The sequence below is a fragment of the Urocampus carinirostris genome, chromosome 7 (genome assembly GCF_059441175.1).
Source record: "Urocampus carinirostris isolate Australia breed hairy pipefish chromosome 7, RoL_Ucar_1.0, whole genome shotgun sequence".
Lineage (NCBI taxonomy): Eukaryota > Metazoa > Chordata > Actinopteri > Syngnathiformes > Syngnathidae > Urocampus > Urocampus carinirostris.
The window spans coordinates 44,455,105-44,472,630 of NC_142355.1; the positions used below are offsets into that span (position 1 = coordinate 44,455,105).

General features: G+C 41.6%; 1 protein-coding gene across 4 annotated transcripts in view; it reads left to right on the plus strand.

The window, feature by feature from the left end:
* The first annotated feature begins 10,977 nt into the window (after positions 1–10,977).
* The window catches only part of mlycd (malonyl-CoA decarboxylase), a 44,023-nt gene continuing 37,474 nt past the window's right edge, over positions 10,978–17,526 (plus strand). For all 4 annotated transcript variants that reach the window (XM_088341082.1, XM_088341081.1, XM_088341083.1 and 1 more), the window contains exon 1: positions 10,978–11,554. In XM_088341082.1, the coding sequence (XP_088197208.1) occupies positions 11,009–11,554 (546 nt within the window). In that variant the 5' untranslated portion in view covers positions 10,978–11,008. The remainder of the gene's footprint in view (positions 11,555–17,526) is intronic.

The window sequence follows — 17,526 nt, forward strand, 5'->3', positions numbered from 1 at the left end:
AGTTATGTAGAAAATGGATTGTTGGCAGAGCAAGTAAGGAAGTTACAAATACAGAAAGATAAAAGTTAGTAAAAGAAGGTAAAAAGGGGAAAAGAAAGTAGGCGTTGAGGAAAAGAGAAGAGGGGGACATGCAAGTGACAAAAGGAAGAAATGAAAAGGGGAAAAAGTAATTAAATGAAATATTTTTGTTGACAATTGGCCGCAGTAAAGAGAACATATATTCCGGGTAGACGTGTATATCTAGATACCATCAGACAACCGAGAGGAATTCCAGAAGAATTTAAAGCTAGGAATGAAATTAAGTCTGGATTAGAATCGATATTTATCTGGATAACTCCGAAAAAGAACGCAGAATGGATTAATTACATTTATTGATTTATTACAACCAACGACGTTTTATTAATTACATTAACGAGGCCTTCAGTGCAGTAGGAGAGCCAGTAAAGGAGGCGTGTGTCATATGATATAGGAGGAATGCTGTACTTATATACCTTTAAATACATCCGAAGCAGGAAGCTTCACAAAAGCACTGTCAAAGATTCGTGAGTTGAGCAATGAAGTGACAGTAGATACTGAAAAGAACAGTATCTCTTTTGATTGGTTCTCGTCTACATTTGGGTACTGGGGTAGTCTGTTAGCGAAAGGGGAAATTATTGTGCTAACTGTCGTAATAATTATGTGTTTGTTGTGTTTCTGTGCCATACCTATTCTTAAAAGAGGAATGCTTAAGACTTTTGGAGAACAAATGACAGTAGTGGCAATACTAGGGTGGCAGAAGCTCAATGAGCACAGTTAGTGATTAAATATCCAAGCCTATTCCTAAGTGAGGAAGAACAGATGACTCAACTAAATTCAACGCCTTGAATTTTATCTGGCAACGTTGATAGTCAGTCTACATTATAATAAGAAATGGAGCATCTGCGGAAAGAGACACATATGATGATCTGGACTAATAACAATATCAATTAGCACTACTGTTAAACACGTAACACACTATATAGCACTAGGAATAACAGCAACAAATATATTGGTTTCTGATTGTGATTCTTTTGTTGGTATGTCACACTGCCGGGGAGCAAGCTGCTGTCTGGGATGGTCAGGATGCATCGTCGCTTCCGGGTTTTTGGCTGCATGGAAACTGAGCGTGATGCCTGCTGGGATGAACACTCACTCCAACATCTGACTTCACGACACCCGTTGACGAATACGACAATGCATGGTCTTCAAATTGTTCACGGGGGTCAGGCCAAAGGCCAATGTGGATATCACTATCCAGTCATGCACTCATCTTGGAATGTATCGACGACTGTTACCGAAATTTGTTATCACTCACTTATCAGTTCATTTATTCATTTACCTTTATCACGTACCGATCAACCGTCGACGGTCCGCGTGTATAATCCAGTGTGTACGGATAAAGATAAATGAAGGGGGGGTTAGTGCATGGGTCAGATGTTTGGAGTGTTGGGGGTTTTTGTAAATGAAACATGAACAATGAAAGTTAGAATGATCACAGCAGGCTGACCGCCAGAATTTTATTTTATTTTCGATTCGCGTAAACTCTGTCCGTGTATTGATATCTATGATTTGTAATACTTTGCCACTACTCTGTATTGATTTTCAATTTTAATTTCCATTCAAAATGGGAGTATAAACTCCCAAAAGGGGGGATAAGGTAACAGAAGAAAAAAAAAAAAAAAAAAAAGGGGGGATATGTTGTGGCAAATACACTTGCAAATGTAGAATGGATTTGCATACATGTAGAAATTTAGAAAGACTTGCTTACGTTTGTGGGAAAAGGTCGGGTAGACATCCTTGAAGATACTCTTGGCAGACATTAAGTTTCCTTGAAGATAGCGTGCAAGGGACGGGACGCTCTGTACTTGATACGTGATACAGGACCGCCTTTTGGGGTGTACTCAATCGAAGCCTAATCGTCACTACCAGCTTTAAATACATTGTCATGTTCCTAGCTCTGTGAGATCTTTATTGACGCATCAATAAAGTGACATCTCCCTCCATAACGAAGCGGGCTCCTGTCTATTTCTTTTATCCACTTATGAGAAGACTTTCTCTCGATTATCGGACCTCCAATTTCCACAATTGCCACAAGCCACCTGGGAGACACACCAAAAATGTGGAAGAAGGTGCTTTGGTCAGATGAGAACAAAACAATGCAAGACGTTATATTTGGCGTAAAAGCAGCACAGCTCATCACCCTCAACACACAATCCCCACAGTCAAACATGGTGGTGGCAGCATCATGGTTTGGGTATGCGTTTCTTCAGCAGGGACAGGGAAGATGGTTAAAATTGATAGCAAGATGGATGGAGCTAAATAAAAGATAATTCTGAAAGAAAACCTGATGGAGTCCGCAAAAGACCTGAGACTGGGATGGAGATTTGTCTTCCAACAAGACAATGATCCAAAACATAAAGCAAAATCTACAATAGAATGGTTCACCAAAAAACATATCAAGGCGTTAGAATGGCCATGTCAAAGTCCAGACCTCAATCGAATTGAGAATCTGTGGAAAAAACTGAAAACTGATGTTCACAAATGCTTTCCATCCAACCTCACTGAGCTCGAGCGGTTTTGCAAGGAGGAATGGGCAAAAATATCAGTTTCTCGATTTGCAAAACTGATAGAGACATACCCCAAGCGATTTGCAGCTGTAATCTCAGCAAAAGGTGGCGCTTCAGAGTATTACCTCAATGGGGCTGAATAATTTTGAACACCCACTTTTTCGTTTTTTATTTGTAAAAATAGTTTAAAATATCCCAAAAAATTTATTCCACCTCATGATTGTGTCCCACATTTCGTTGGTTCTTCACAAGAAAAGGTCACAAAGTTCAAGGGGGCCAAATAGTTTCACAATCCACTGTATTTTCTTTTACTCGAGTATCAACTGATCTACTGAAAAAGCTTGAATAGAACACCAAACAAAAATAATAAAATAAAACAAAACGGCACCATTTGGATAGAACGTTGGCTTTACTATTACTGTATTATTATTGTATTTTGATGGAGTTCCCCCTTTAACGTCACACACATACCAATACCTAGCAACAACGAGATGTTATGCGAAGTTCTGCGTCGATGAAGAGGATGGCCCAGTCTTTATTCCTCGGCTGTAGAGCGATGAGAAATCCTGGTAGGCTCGAGAGTTGGTTGGGACAAGAGCCATAGGTGCAGAGTGTTGAAGGAGAGGTTGACTGCTGGTGGCTTGAGACTTCTCTGAGGTCGCTGGCTTTGTCCCACCGGTTTGGCTGCTACCTTGATCAAGCTTGGCTGTTGACTTGGCAAGGTTCCCTGGCTGCTTGTTGAGCTGAGACTTGGTCAGGACCGGCCAGGATTTTGATCCAATTCTCATTAGGATATGCCCTTTTCCCTTGTTGCTGGCCAACCGCCCTTGCAAGGTGAGACGTGTACTAGCTCTGGGTTCTGGTCTACCGGGAGGGGCGGACCCCTTGTGGTGGAGTGGCCACGGCGACCTTTGATGTGAACATACAGCCACAGTGTCAGGTTTTCAATGTAAATCTCTTGAATTTCTGTCTCAAGGTAATTAGCTTGTTTTTATGGCCAATGTCAAAATATAAATATAAAAACAATGTTTCTCATACACACACACACATAAAGTAACGTTTCAACAATGAGTGTAATTATATCTCTTGTACGTTTGTCAATCTTGTATTCTCTTATTTTGAAGTCATGTTTAATGTTTTCACTGACGTGAAATAAACCACGCCCCCCTGGGGGCGGCCTCTTTTTCCTCTGGGAACCATGTTGAGAGCCTCGTGTGAGTACTTGCTCCTACTATCACGGGTGATAAAATACAGGTCGTTTCGCCTTCTTTGATTATTTTTTGAGTCTGAAAGCTTCAAACGTCCCTAACAGAATTATATAACTACCGAGAACTGAAACGAGGCTGACGTGGAGGAGCAATGGACCCGCGACATAAGGAGTTTCAAATAAAATACATATAATGTATTTTATTTGGGTAAATATGGCCACGAAATAGTCTTAATAATGATTGACTTTAACACACAGCCCCTGTCCCCAACCTCACATTACAGCAATATCCGTCAGATAACATATCTGTGATTGACTTAAGACACAATATTCACTTCACATGTTTCGACATCGTTTGATCATTTCCTGAAATTGCAAACCGGAATTCTGACTAAACGTTGAATACACTACAATCGCTTGCTTGGGGTTGTCCATCGATTCGATGATGACCATCTTCTTTTAATTGTGAGTCTGCTGATGCTTGAAGAGTCCGATCCTGGATCCACAGATGCGGTTACAGACAGAGCATGTGAAGGGGGTGATGGGGGGAGCAGGGGTGGCCCTGCAAGCATGTCTCTTTGCATGCTTTGCTGCACGGTGTTGCATGCGCTGTCCCTCCATGTAATCTACTCCCTGTGAGCAGTGGGAGCGCCAGAGGTCTCGGCAGGAAGCAAGTTCCTCCAGTGAGGAGGGGTTTATCCGACATCTCTTCAGGATGTTCTTCATTTGGTCTTTGAACCGCTTCTTCTGCCCACCAGCACTGCGTTGGCCTAGATGTAACTGACCATAGAGGATACGGCGTGGCAGTCTGTGGCTGGGCATTCGAACAACATGCCCCAGACACCTAAGTTGGCGTTGGGCCATAATGGATTCCATGCTGCAGCTGTTGTTGTTGTTGTTGTTGTTAGATCGCTTCAAGTCGTCTAAAGATGATCTTTAGGAACGACATGGAACGCTTCGGTTGTGTTACGAGTTCCGCGAATTGGCCGCTCCGAAAGCGGATGAGGTCAGCTTTGGGTAACTTGTACCGAAGCGTTCGTGTAGCGGGTGGGAGACGCATTCGTCGGCCATGAGGCCGTCCACAGGACACCACGTGGAGGTTGCGTTCCTTGTCCTGCTCCATGCTGCAGCTGCCTGCCCTCTCCAACACCTCTGTGTGCGGCACTCTATCCCTCCATGTGATGCCAAGGATCTTCTGAAGACATCTTACATGGAAGGTCTTGAGGCTCTTCAGATGGTAGATAGTCCATGCCTCACATCCATACAGTAATGTAGTGATGCATACAGCTCTGTAGACCAGCATTTTGGTGTGGAGTCTAAGGTTGTTGTTTTGAAAGACCCTTCTCCTTAGTCGACCGAAAGATGCTGATGCTTGCTTGAGACGGCTCTGGATCTCATCATCCAATGAGCAGGTGTCAGACACTATGCTCCCCAGATATTTGAAGGTGGGCACCATGAGCAGGTGTTGCCCTGCTGCAGTGAGGATTATTGGATTTGGTAAGAGGTCAGCACTGGACTGACAGAGTACCTCTGTCTTCTGGGTGTTGATCGTCAGTCCCATTCTGGTGTATGCAGTTACAGCTGCCGAGATAATGTTTTGCAGAGCCTCCGGTGTATGGGCAACCAGGGCACAGTCATCAGCATACTGTAGCTCAATGATGGTCTCTGAAGTCAGTTTGGTAGTTGCCTGTAGCCTCCTGATGTTAAACAGGTTACCATCAACCCTGAAGTTGATGGTAACTCCAACCTGCTTCTCCATCCTTCTACGTAGCAGTGTTGTAACACAGACGAGGAAGATGTTGAAGAGAACTGGAGCCAGCACACAGCCTTGCCTCACTCCAGTTTCGACGCCAAAGGGCTCTGAGCTGTGTCTTCCAACTACCACTCTGGCTGTCATCCCTGAATGGAACTGTGCAAGAATGGTGAGAAACTTGGGTGGACACCCAAATCTCTTCAGGATTTGCCACAGTAGGTCCCTGTTCACTGTGTCAAATGCCTTTGAGAGATCGACAAAGGCGATGAACAAGTCCTTGTGCTGCTCCCGGCATTTCTCTTGGAGCTGACGTGTCACAAAGATCATGTCGACTGTTCCCCTGTCCTTTCGAAAACCACACTGTGACTCTGGGATGACGCGTTCCGATATTTTGGAGATGAGTCTGCGGAGCATGACCTTGGCAAGGACCTTTCCAGCAGTGGCCAACAAAGAGATACCCCTACTGTTGGAGCAGATGGATTTATCTCCTTTATTCTTGAAGATGGTCACAATGTTCGCATCTTTCCACAGTTGCGGGACACACTCTCGTCTCCACACCTCTGAAATGTATTGAAACAGTGTCCGTGTAAAGAGGTAGCCTCCTACCTTGAGAAGTTCAGCTGGGATGTTGTCAGGTCCAGGGGATTTATTGTTTTTCAGGGTTTTGACTGCATGCAGGATTTCATTGAAAGTTGGCGGGAGGTCGAGGTCTGGCAATGTAGGATGTTCAGGGAGCTCTGAAAGGACAGTTGGGTCCACTGGGGTGGGCTGGTTGAGCAGGGTGTTGAAATGCTCAGCCCACCGCTCCACTATCATAGCCTGATCCTTGATTAGAGATGTTCCATCAGCAGATCTAACAGGTGCCAGGGAGCAGTTTCTGGGGCCATAGATGTTTTTTACTGCATCATAGAAACTGTGCATATCGCTTCTATCAGCGTGAGACTGGATTTCATTGGCTTTTGAGATCCACCACTCATCTTGCAGTTTTCTGAGAGTTCTCTGGGCCTCGGAACGAAGGGCTTGCCATAGCTTTTTATGGAATTGAGATTGTGGGTTGTTCAGGGTGGCTCTGTGCGCCTTGTGCATTCTGTCCAGGAGGGTTGAGATCTCTCCGGCATTCTGGTCAAACCAGTCCTGGTGTTTTTTAGTTTTAAAACCAACGGTTTGGGCTGCAGTGTCAAAGAGGGTGGTAGATATATAGGTCCACTTCTCATCCATCCCAGCCTCTGACATGACCAGCTGCTCAATGTTTGCCAGCCTCTCAGCTAGAGAGCAACGGAAGTTGTCAAGGGTGTCGCTACTGGAGAGTTTGGCACAGTTGAGTGTCTTCCTCTTTGAACCACCCTGACGTGCTAGGGGCCGGACATGCATTCTGACCTTTGTCAGAATCATGCGGTGGTCGGTCCAACAGTCTGCCCCACGCATAGCTCTTGTAATGAGCACGTCCTTCAGGTCAGCCCTCCTCACGATCGCGTAGTCGATAAGGTGCCAGTGTTTGGACCTGGGATGCATCCAGGATGCCTTATATTTATTCTTTTGTTGGAAGATGGTGTTTGTGATGGTAAGGTTATGTTCCGCGCACAGACTAAGAAGTCTCATGCCATTGGAATTAACTTTTCCAATGCCATGGGCACCAATCACACCATTCCAGTTTTGCAAGTTCTTTCCGACTCTTGCATTGAAATCACCAGGCAGCATGATTTTGTCATTCCTCGGGATGTGACTGAGGATGTCATCGAGTGCCTGGTAGAAGCGATCCTTCTCTTCATCATTCGATGGCAGTGTTGGTGCATAGGCACTAACTAATGTAACATGTCTGCATTTTGTAAGTGGGATGCGAAGAGTCATTAGTCTTTCACTGACACCCACTGGTGACTCTGTGAGCTTCAGCAGTAGGGTGTTCTTAATTGCAAAACCAACTCCGTGAAGATGGTGTCCGCCCATGGGGTATCCCTTCCAAAAGAATGTATAACCCTCCCCCTCTTCATTGAGTGAGCCTTCCTCAAGGAGTCTGGTCTCGCTGAGCGCTGCCACATCCACATTATATCGCTTCAGCTCATTGGCAATGAGTGCTGTTCTGCGCTGTGGTCTGTCCAAACTGGTGTCCATATGTTCCATGCTGCAATTCTAAATGCTATTGTTTTTCGACCGCATAGTGGAATGTCCCGACAGGCGCGGTTTCCTGTCCGGGTACTGTGCTGAGTGGGCAATCTTTAGGCCACCTTTTCTAGGCCTTTCCCCAATTGGGGTGAGCAGTGCGGCCACTAAATAGTGCTGCTCAGACGCACAGGGGTCTGCCGGAAACAGCTGCCACTCAATCCCAGCTGCTAACGACCCTTGCCCTGTGCCGCTGACGTGCAGAGTTCCAGCTAAGAGCTTCCAGCTCATTCAAACCTGCTCCCGTCACTGGATACTCCATCGCCGCCAGACTTTTGTGGTCGGAGACTCAGGTAAAAGAGGATACCTGCGCAATGATGGTTTTTAAAGTGGCGTAAAGGGTGCGCTTTCCCCAACGCCACTATCTTGATTGTAAAGAAGATGGTTCCAGTGGCAAGGGAGACCCTAGACGACCGGCATCTTCCTACAACTGCAGGCGGCTGCCGGAATCCAGGTCTGTGGGAAACCGCGTCAAAGCGTGCCGCCATCAGCTTTTGGGATCACTCTTAGTCTGGACTCTACCCTTCGACCTGTTCGGCTTGGGTAACCCTGCCAGGAGTACGAGACTCCCGCCGACATAGCTCTAGGGGTCATGGAGACGCACAAAGTGCCCCACCACGATAAGGTGGTGATCCGTCGGGACACACTACAATCGACAACTTTGAACACAATACAAACACGAAATTTACAATGTATTTCATCTCCTTTAAAGTCTGAATCATTATCAGAAACATCAAAGAGATGTTTCTCTCATCCCACAGGAAGTATTGTCCCTAAAACCAAGTTGGTTATGGGATCTGTAAACGTAATTTTTTTCAAGAAAAATTCCTTTACAAAAACTTATACAGCGTACATTATTTGTAATGATCAAATATGTATAAAATACATGGAAAATGTATACGTTGACAGGTACTATATGTTAATGCTAACCAAAATGACTTCGTGTTAGAATTCCAGATATTATATTTCAATCTTGGCAGCACGGCGGCGCAGTGGTTAGCGCATGTGCGGCACAGTTCATGTCTTGGGAACCTCCTGCGTGGGTTCAAATCCAGCTCCAGACTTCCTGTGCGGAGTTTGTATGTTCTCCCCGTGCTTGCGTGGGTTTCCTCCGGGCACTCCGGTTTCCTCCCACATTCCAAAAACATGCATTTCAGGTGAATTGGCCGGTCCAAATTGTCCCTAGGTGTGAATAAGCAAATGAGTTGTCTGTCTCCGTGTGCCCTGCGATTGGCTGGCAACCAGTTCAGGGTGTCCCCTGCCCACTGCCCGATGATTGCTGGGATGGGCTCCAGCACCCCCGCGACCCTACTGAGGATAAGCGGTTGCAGCTAATGAGATAATAATGAGATATTTCAATCTTGTGTACAGATCACGAATCCCTGAACCACCAGGGTTATCGGGGCACCACTTCCTGTGGTGTGTCTTGGCAAGTACAGCCTGCCGAAGCGCATCCCTATCAGTAGCAGGAAACACCTCTTTACAGACTCAGATACAGCACCTACATCACCTGGTCTTTTTTGTTGTTCAATGTACAGCATCATTCCGCTCTTCAGAAATGAGCCAAACCTCAGCATTGATGGGCAAAAGGGAGCTACAATAGTAATACTAGATCCTAAATCACTGTTTCAAAATTTTGAGTATCACATCATAAAATACGCAATGCTCTGCTTCCCCCGCGACTTACATTCAGTTAAAATTTACTTGATATAATCTTACACATTAAAAACACCAGCTACAGCAGTTCAAATAATTCTAATGTAGTAATTTCCAAGGGTGTAGGTTTGGTCTTGGCATTGCTAGGGACATGGCACATTTTTTTAGATATCACATGATAATGGTGGGGACAAAACAATGCTCGTTCATTTTCATGGGAACACCTCTCCTCCGTCCATGCCAAAACTATGCCCTCGTCCATTTCTGAAGACCACTTCACGGTTTACAGATCCCTTAAAGACCAGGGGGGTAGATCACCACTTACTGTGGTGTGTTTTGGCCAAAGACAGTCCATCCCTCTCCAGGCCACTTCTTTGGGTAAGGGTTTACTCCCCCACATTTAATATATTGTACTGGTTCGATGGTTACCACTATGAGGACAAGCCTCTTGATCTGACTCAGATTCAGCAACTTCATCATCTGGTCAGTGTTGTTTTTTGGTGTACAGTGTCATCCTGATCTTCAGAGACCTTGGCAATGATGGGCAGCAGTGTTTTTATGACAATACTGAAACTGGATCCTAAATCACTGGTGGGAAACTATTTTGTTTTAAAGTTTAGAGGATCACCTTTCACAATATGCCTCTGATCATCTTGGGCTTTCATATGTTTGATGAAAAATAAACTTAGTGGTGATGACATCAGTCTTTTGCATCTGTGACATTTTAAAGGCAACAAGATTAGACATGACACTCTCGGGTGTTCATGTAATAAAGACATTAAATATCAGGATATTAGGATAAGAAGGCAGGAAAAATCTAGTGCTTAGGGACTGGCTTGAGTATAGATAATAGTGCAATGTTCGCTAATGAAAAAGAATGGTGTAGGGAGCACGGGTGCTGTAAGAAGCTCTGGAAGCATTCCCTAAAAAATAGGATAAGTTGGAAACAAAACTACTAAACACTCACTAGAATTTGACACTCTGGCACTCTACTCCCACTGAAAGATAGAAGTTTCAGTTTCCTTTTTGCACTGACCATAAATGTTATTCTCATGTGTAATTATACAAGAGTTTTGGCAGAATGTTCCGCTTTGGCTCACTCCTGTCATCTCTTCTTTTCCAACCAACTTCTTCAAACATTGTAATACATTTGGACTCATTTTACAGGATAACAACGGCGAAAATGACATACTGTGCATCTTATTTATGTACGGCAACATTTTCATCCACAAAAATAAGAAAATAAAAATATAAACCTTTTTTTGTCAGAGAATTTCGTTTTTGGTTGATTTTGAGTTTAATGAACACTCCTAATAAAAATGACTTGACTTAATGTCAAAAAGACACCCAGAATACAGTAGTATATTTAAGAATCTCCCCCTTGTATTGAAGTAAAAATGTCTTTTTTATTTTTACTTTATTCATTTACTTTTTCTCTGTATTTTTAAACCACCTTATTTGTTCTTGAATATTGGTAACTTTGTATTGTTATTGGACTATTTCGTGCGAATTATGTTTTATTTGCAATGTTCAATTTTAAATACCGTAATCGTTTGAAAAAAAAAAGTACTGTCTTTTTAAGAAACCCGGAAAGAGTTACATTCTAGTGTAACGGTTGAGAGCCAAAACAAGCTTTGATCTCTTCCAGCAATGCTATCCCAACCAGCTGTGTGTGCACTCCGTGTCATTCCAAAGTGCTGGCGACCCCGGAGTGCATCAAAAGCCGCTTTAAGGTCACCTTACTTCGGTATTTGCCTTCGGTTGTCTTCGTCAATCAGTGGAGCATTTGGCGATATGGAGGAAATACTGGCGAGAGTCGTGTCTCCTTTACCCGCATACGAAACCAGAGAGAAATCCCCCCCACCCCCCGAAGCCAACAGTCAGGAGTTCATCCATTTTTACGGGAATCTCGACAAAGAAGAGAAACTGTCTTTCTTGGCAAAGCTTTCGCGTGATTTTGGAGTGGATCATATAAGTGTTTCGGAGTTGGCTGGGAAGCTCATGCACACACAATTCAGGGACATGGCGACCATTTTGCAGGTTGAGGACAGACTTCGATATAGTTTGACTCCTCGCTATAAACAGTTGCTTAACCACATAAGCAGAGTGGAAGGTGGAGTGAAGTTTTTGGTCGACCTTCGAGCTGACGTGCTTGAAATTATTTCATTGAAAAGCAGCGAGTCCCCGCACTTGAAGGTAAAAGCACGTTGTGTTTGTTGACATTTTGTACGGGTGTGCGCGTTGGGCAGAAAATGTTTATTCCACCTCTTGGGAAGTAGATTTGCACCCAAACGAGGGAAACATGATCGTGGTGGGCAGCTGACTACAGAAACATCATACAACAAATAAGGCCAACTCAAGTGGGTCACATATTTCCAAAATGCCCTTTACCCCAGTTAGTTTTCTTACTTACCCCAAATTAATTACAAAGGGGCATTGACATGTTTAAAGTGGCGAACTACTTCTTTGTTATTGAATAGTGCGAAGGCCTATCAATTTGATGCACATTTCCAATTTGCTAGTGCCTAATAAAGGTTCTTCTCCACTGGTGGGTAGGGACCCAAAAGTCTGTGGCGGACCTACTTTCAGTGGTCACAGGCATTTCCCCCGCTAAAATTATGCTAACGCGAATGAAAAAGTAGAGGTTTAATTACACAGTAGATGACGATAATCCCATGCTCATTTTTTCCTACAGTCAGTTAACACCATCCCACGTCTCATTTTATAGTTATTGTGTTTGTTACCGTCTATAATAATGGGGCACAAGTAAGTTAGTGATAAGGGGATGGAAAGGTGCTCATCCGGTCAAGGAAGGAAATCATTGTGAACTAAGAAAATATTTTACAAGAGTCTGCCATTGAAGCACTGCTTGAAGTAAATGGTTTAAAAATTGTATAATTTTTTTTTATTTTTTTTACCAGTATGTTGTTCCTTACTGTTTACCCGATTATGTATTTATCGTTTTTTTTTAGGTTAGCAATTTTTGGTATATTTTATGTCAGAACTTCATTTAGTATCTGGCTATTTTAAAGCAGTTTTAGCAAGTGATGCGATGTAGGCTAATATGCGAGTATAAACGATACTTGAAGTTGTTGTTTTTTCTTGGTCATCTTGTTTTTTTTGGGGGGGGGCAGGGGGGATGGTGAATATGTTTTGCGCTTTGCTTTAAACTATGTTACCCTTTCATTCTATAAGTTTGAGTTTGATTTGTTTTGTTTTGTTTCTGTCACAGCTTGTCATTCGTGTGGAATGGTGGGTCCTCATGTCAGATCAGTCGAGAACCACTGCCTATTACATTTTAAGGAAAAGAGAAACATATGAGATAATCAGAACATTTGTAGAATTATGAGCCAAATGCAATGGTTATATGACTTCCCTAAAATGTTTGAAGACTTCGGACTACTATGATGATCACAATAAAACTTATATCTGCACTTTGATGTTTGTGGATATCACTTTACATTCTCTTATAGACCAGTTGCATCTGTGCTTCAATAACCTTTGTTAAGTAATCAAACGTTTAACTTATCCAGCCTCATGCGTCAGATGCGTCAGTTAGTGGTTTGTGTTACGTTTGTATCAGGCTGGCTATTTTTTGACCCTACTGAAAATTACTATGAGTTCATCTGTGGCACCATTTCATCTGGAGTAAGGGTGCCAGCATGATAACATACTCATTTGGAGGTATATTTTTATTTTATTATCAACAGTTGTCTTTGGACTGAGTTGTAGCACATAAACCCCTCGGTGCATAGGTCCAGGGTTCGAGTCAAGCTACCAGCCTTCCCATGCAGAGTTTGCATGTTCTTCCCGTGCCTGCATGAATTTCATGCGGGCACTCTGGTTTCCTTCTAAATCCCAAAGACATGATTGGTGGTTTAAACAGTCCCTAGGTATGAGTGAGAGTGTGAATGGTTGTATGTCTATGTGTGGCGTACAACTGGCTGGCAACCAGTTCAGTGTGTCTGCTGAAGATAGCTGGGATGGGCTCAGCACTCCCCTAACCCTAGTGAAGATAATAGGTGCAGATAGTGTATGGATGTATGGAGAGTTGTCTTTGACCTAATGCTCATGACGTGATTGCACAAAACATGAATCACGCAATATACAATCTCAGAGTGAATCAGTCATCCTGGGGCACTGTCCGCGAGTGTCATTTCAATGTTTTACATACAGTAGCTGTTTGTTGGTTTGCAAGAGATATAGGCATGACCTTTTAGCTGCATTGGGCCATCTTTTAATGGAAAGTTTTGTATCGAAGAATAATGAGTAAAAATTACTAGAATAGAATAGAATATATCGTATTTTCCGCACTATAAGGCGCACCGGGTTATAGGGCGCACCCCGAAAAAATAGTTTTTGATCCTATTTTTGACATACATAAGACGCACCGGATTATAACGCTACAATGGGAACGTCGACAAAACAGTCAGATGGTTCAGTCAAATTTATTACCCCCTTAACATTCCGAAAGCTTGCAAAGACGTGCCGAGAACACGTGCGGATGCGGTGTCCGTACGATGTCACTCAAATGCATCGTTCCATCATTCGGAAGGTTAAAGTCTTGAGATTCAAGAAATGCCAACCATTCCTTAGTTTCTATTTTCTTTTTCGCTCGCAACTTTACTGTATATATGACAATAAACACTTGGAATTGAGTTTAATTTAAAAATAGACACTCCATTCATTATCTGCACCGCTTAGAGTTCAGTCTGAAACGAGATACAGGGATAATATATATAGCCAGAGTAGCTCACCGAAGTCGTTGTGTTCATAATAATGTGCAGCCGTGGTCCTCTTATATCCGTGAGTTTAGTAAATCCAGGAAAATAAAATATTTACAAATACAAAATAGTAAAAAATGCTTTCTGTATGCCGTCAGCCACGTGCTATACGCATTCATCTTTTTCGGACAATTGCAGGCTTTGTTTTGCCGTTCAAGCCAATGCCAGCCTGTAAATGATAAAAAGGATCCTCCCCTTGACCTCCGAATAACTTTAGCCAATAGTGATCCATTCAAATGATGATTGACACATTGGTTAGCCAATGAAACGCCGGTAAATAAATCCCAGCATACACCGCGGACTACTTGGCGTTCGGGGGAAAATCTAGTCGGCGGCTGCAAGTTAGTTGCAAGACTTTGCGAATTAATTTTGTTCCATAAATAAGGCGCACTGTATTATAAGGCGCATTGTCAGCTTTTGAAAAAAATAAAGGCTTTTAGGTGCGCCTTATAGTGCGGAAAATACGGTAACTTTATTGTCAATGTTACACAATGGGTTAACATATTGTGACAACTAGTTCAGAAGCATCAATACTAATAATCAAGGATGCACAGTTACAGTTTTTTCCTATTGATGCTTATAATCGATAAAATCCTGCCTCCAAAGACCAATATCAATCCCTTTTTTTAAACTAAATGCTTGATTTGGAAAAAAAATAAAACACAAATAATATCTTTTTTAAAAAAAAATTTAATGTGTGTAATATTTTTGGTTAAGAATGTTCATAACAGTATAAGGCTCCCGTAAATATGTCCCTGGAAAGTTTTGGAGGGACTAGAGCGTGACTTAATCAATAAATTAATCAATCAATCAATAGTTACTTTAAGTGTTTTATACAAAAATATTTATAAATCTATGCCAGGTATACATTTTTTTCTAATGAAAAAAGTTTTTTAAAATTGGAAGCTTCTATATAATACACACTGTTCTCAACAATTGCAACAATGCAGTAAACAAAACCATTCCAACTGGCTGCGCTAATGGTAATGTGCAAGCTCTCCTATAAATCATGGACTTTAAGGAGAGGGAGTTAGGCACCTTGACCAAGTTGTTCTACTTCATTTTACTTGAGAAAATCTAAGTATTATAATGAGGAACATAATTGTTTAAAATCCAAAGCCATAGTGTCTGTTGATTTGAATATTATAGCAAGGCTCCAAGTGACTAATTATTGTTTTTTTCTATTGGGCTGATAACTGACTTCATATGTAAATGTTATAGGGCCAATAATTATCATGCATCTTAAATCCGTATTGGGTACAGGGATGGAATTAAACTGTAATTGAGTAATTTTTTTTTTTTTTTTTTAAACTTTATTTCTCACACCAATTTTGACAGAGGTTTGATTCCACCATCTTAACATCAACACAAAATATATACACTTGACACACTCATAAATAACAGAAGGAACAACAAAGAAGAAAAAATACTATTAATAGAAAAGAAGAATAAATGTTCATACAATACATCCATACAAAAATAAATATATATATATATATATAAAAAAAAAAAAATATATATACACCCCAAAAAAACAAAACAAAAAAAAACCATAATAAAAAATTGGGGGAGGTGTTTAGAAATCAAGTAAAATTTGTGTGATAGGCTTCCATCTTTTCTCGAATTGGTCAAGTTTCAGTTGAAGTCTTGCAGTGTTTTTTTTCCATAATGTACATTTGCTTTAATTTGTCTCTCCATTGTTTTATGTCAGGAGGTTGTGGTTTCAGCCAGGACACTGTGATCATTTTCTTTGCTACCAGAAGCATTACCCTTAGTATATATTTCTGTTGACCAGATAGTAATTCTTCTGGCAAAATTCCTATTACGTAAGCCTTTGGGTCCAACCGCAACTCCCAGCCAGTAATTAATTTTATTTCTCTCTGGATACTTCTCCAAAAATTTAATATTACAGGGCAATTCCAGAAAATATGCGTAAAGTCTCCGACCCCCCCACAGTTACGCCAACATAGATTTGATGTATTTTTATATTTTGAAGTGATAGAGGGTGTATAGAAGAATCGCATTTTTACTTTCCATTCAAACTCCCTCCAAGGCTGTTGGTTATTTTGTGTCCCTCTTTCAATGTTTTTTCCCATTCGTTGTCTTTTATCGCTACATTAGTTTCTTGTTCCCATTTTTCCTTAACTGCCATGTCCTCATTACTGAGATCCATTCTCAGGGCTTTATATAGTTTTGATATAACCCCCTTTATTGATTGTCCTTTTGTATATGATATTAATAATTCCTCTACGTTAGTTGGCTCCTTACATATTTTCCCCCATTCCTCGTGTTTCTGGAGGTAATGCCTTAGTTGCAAATATTTGTAAAAAATCATTTCTGGGTAGGTCAAATTCTTGTTGGAGTTGTTCGAATGATTTCATTGCCTGTGCTTCCAATACTTGGGTAATCAACATCAGTCCTTTTTGGGCCCATATTTGAAACCTTACCTCTATAACCCCAGGTTTAAAGTCTGGGTTTTTCGCTATTTTGGTAGCCCTATTCACAGATCTTGATATTTTTAAAATTTTTTGTATTGTTGACCAAGTTTTAATAGTTCCCTTAATCCATTCATTCTGGATTTTTAATTTCTTCCACCTCGTGACTGATATGTATGGTAACGATTCCACAGGCATATTTGGACAAGATCGCTGCTCCATGTCCACCCATATCGTATCTTTGTCTGTAGTAATCCACAAGATGAGTGGTTTAATTTGAGCTGCCCAATAGTAATATTTAATATTGGGTAGGTCTAGGCCCCCTTTTTCTTTAGGAGCTAACAGGGTTTTGTATTTTATTCTAGGTTTCTTGTTTTGCCAAAGGAATTTTGTTATCAATTTATTTAACATTTTAAATGTGGATGCCGGGATCAGAATTGGAAGGGATTGAAACAGAAATAATAGTCTTGGTAATATGTTCATTCTAATTGTTTCTATCCTTCCGATAAGACTTAAGGGCAAAATTTCCCATTTTTCCAAATCTTTCCTTATTTCTTTTATCAACATTCCATTATTTGCATCAAACAGCTGTGTGGAATGTGGTGTAATGGTCACCCCCAAATATTTAAACCCTTTATTTGTCCATTTAAAATCAAATCTTTCAATCACATCTGTTGGACATTTTCCTGATATCATCATTGCTATTGATTTGCTCTCATTATTTGAATACCCAGCTACTTCTCCATATATTTTAAGGCTCTCCAACAGTGGTGGTATTGATAACGAAGGTTCCTTCAGCATTACCAACAGGTCGTCTGCAAACAATGATATTTTATGTTCTGTTCCTCCTTCATCAAATATCCCCCTTATTTGCTCATTTTGTCTAATTGATTCTGCGAGTGGTTCTAAGCTTATTGCAAACAAGAGTGGGCTTAAACAATCCCCTTGC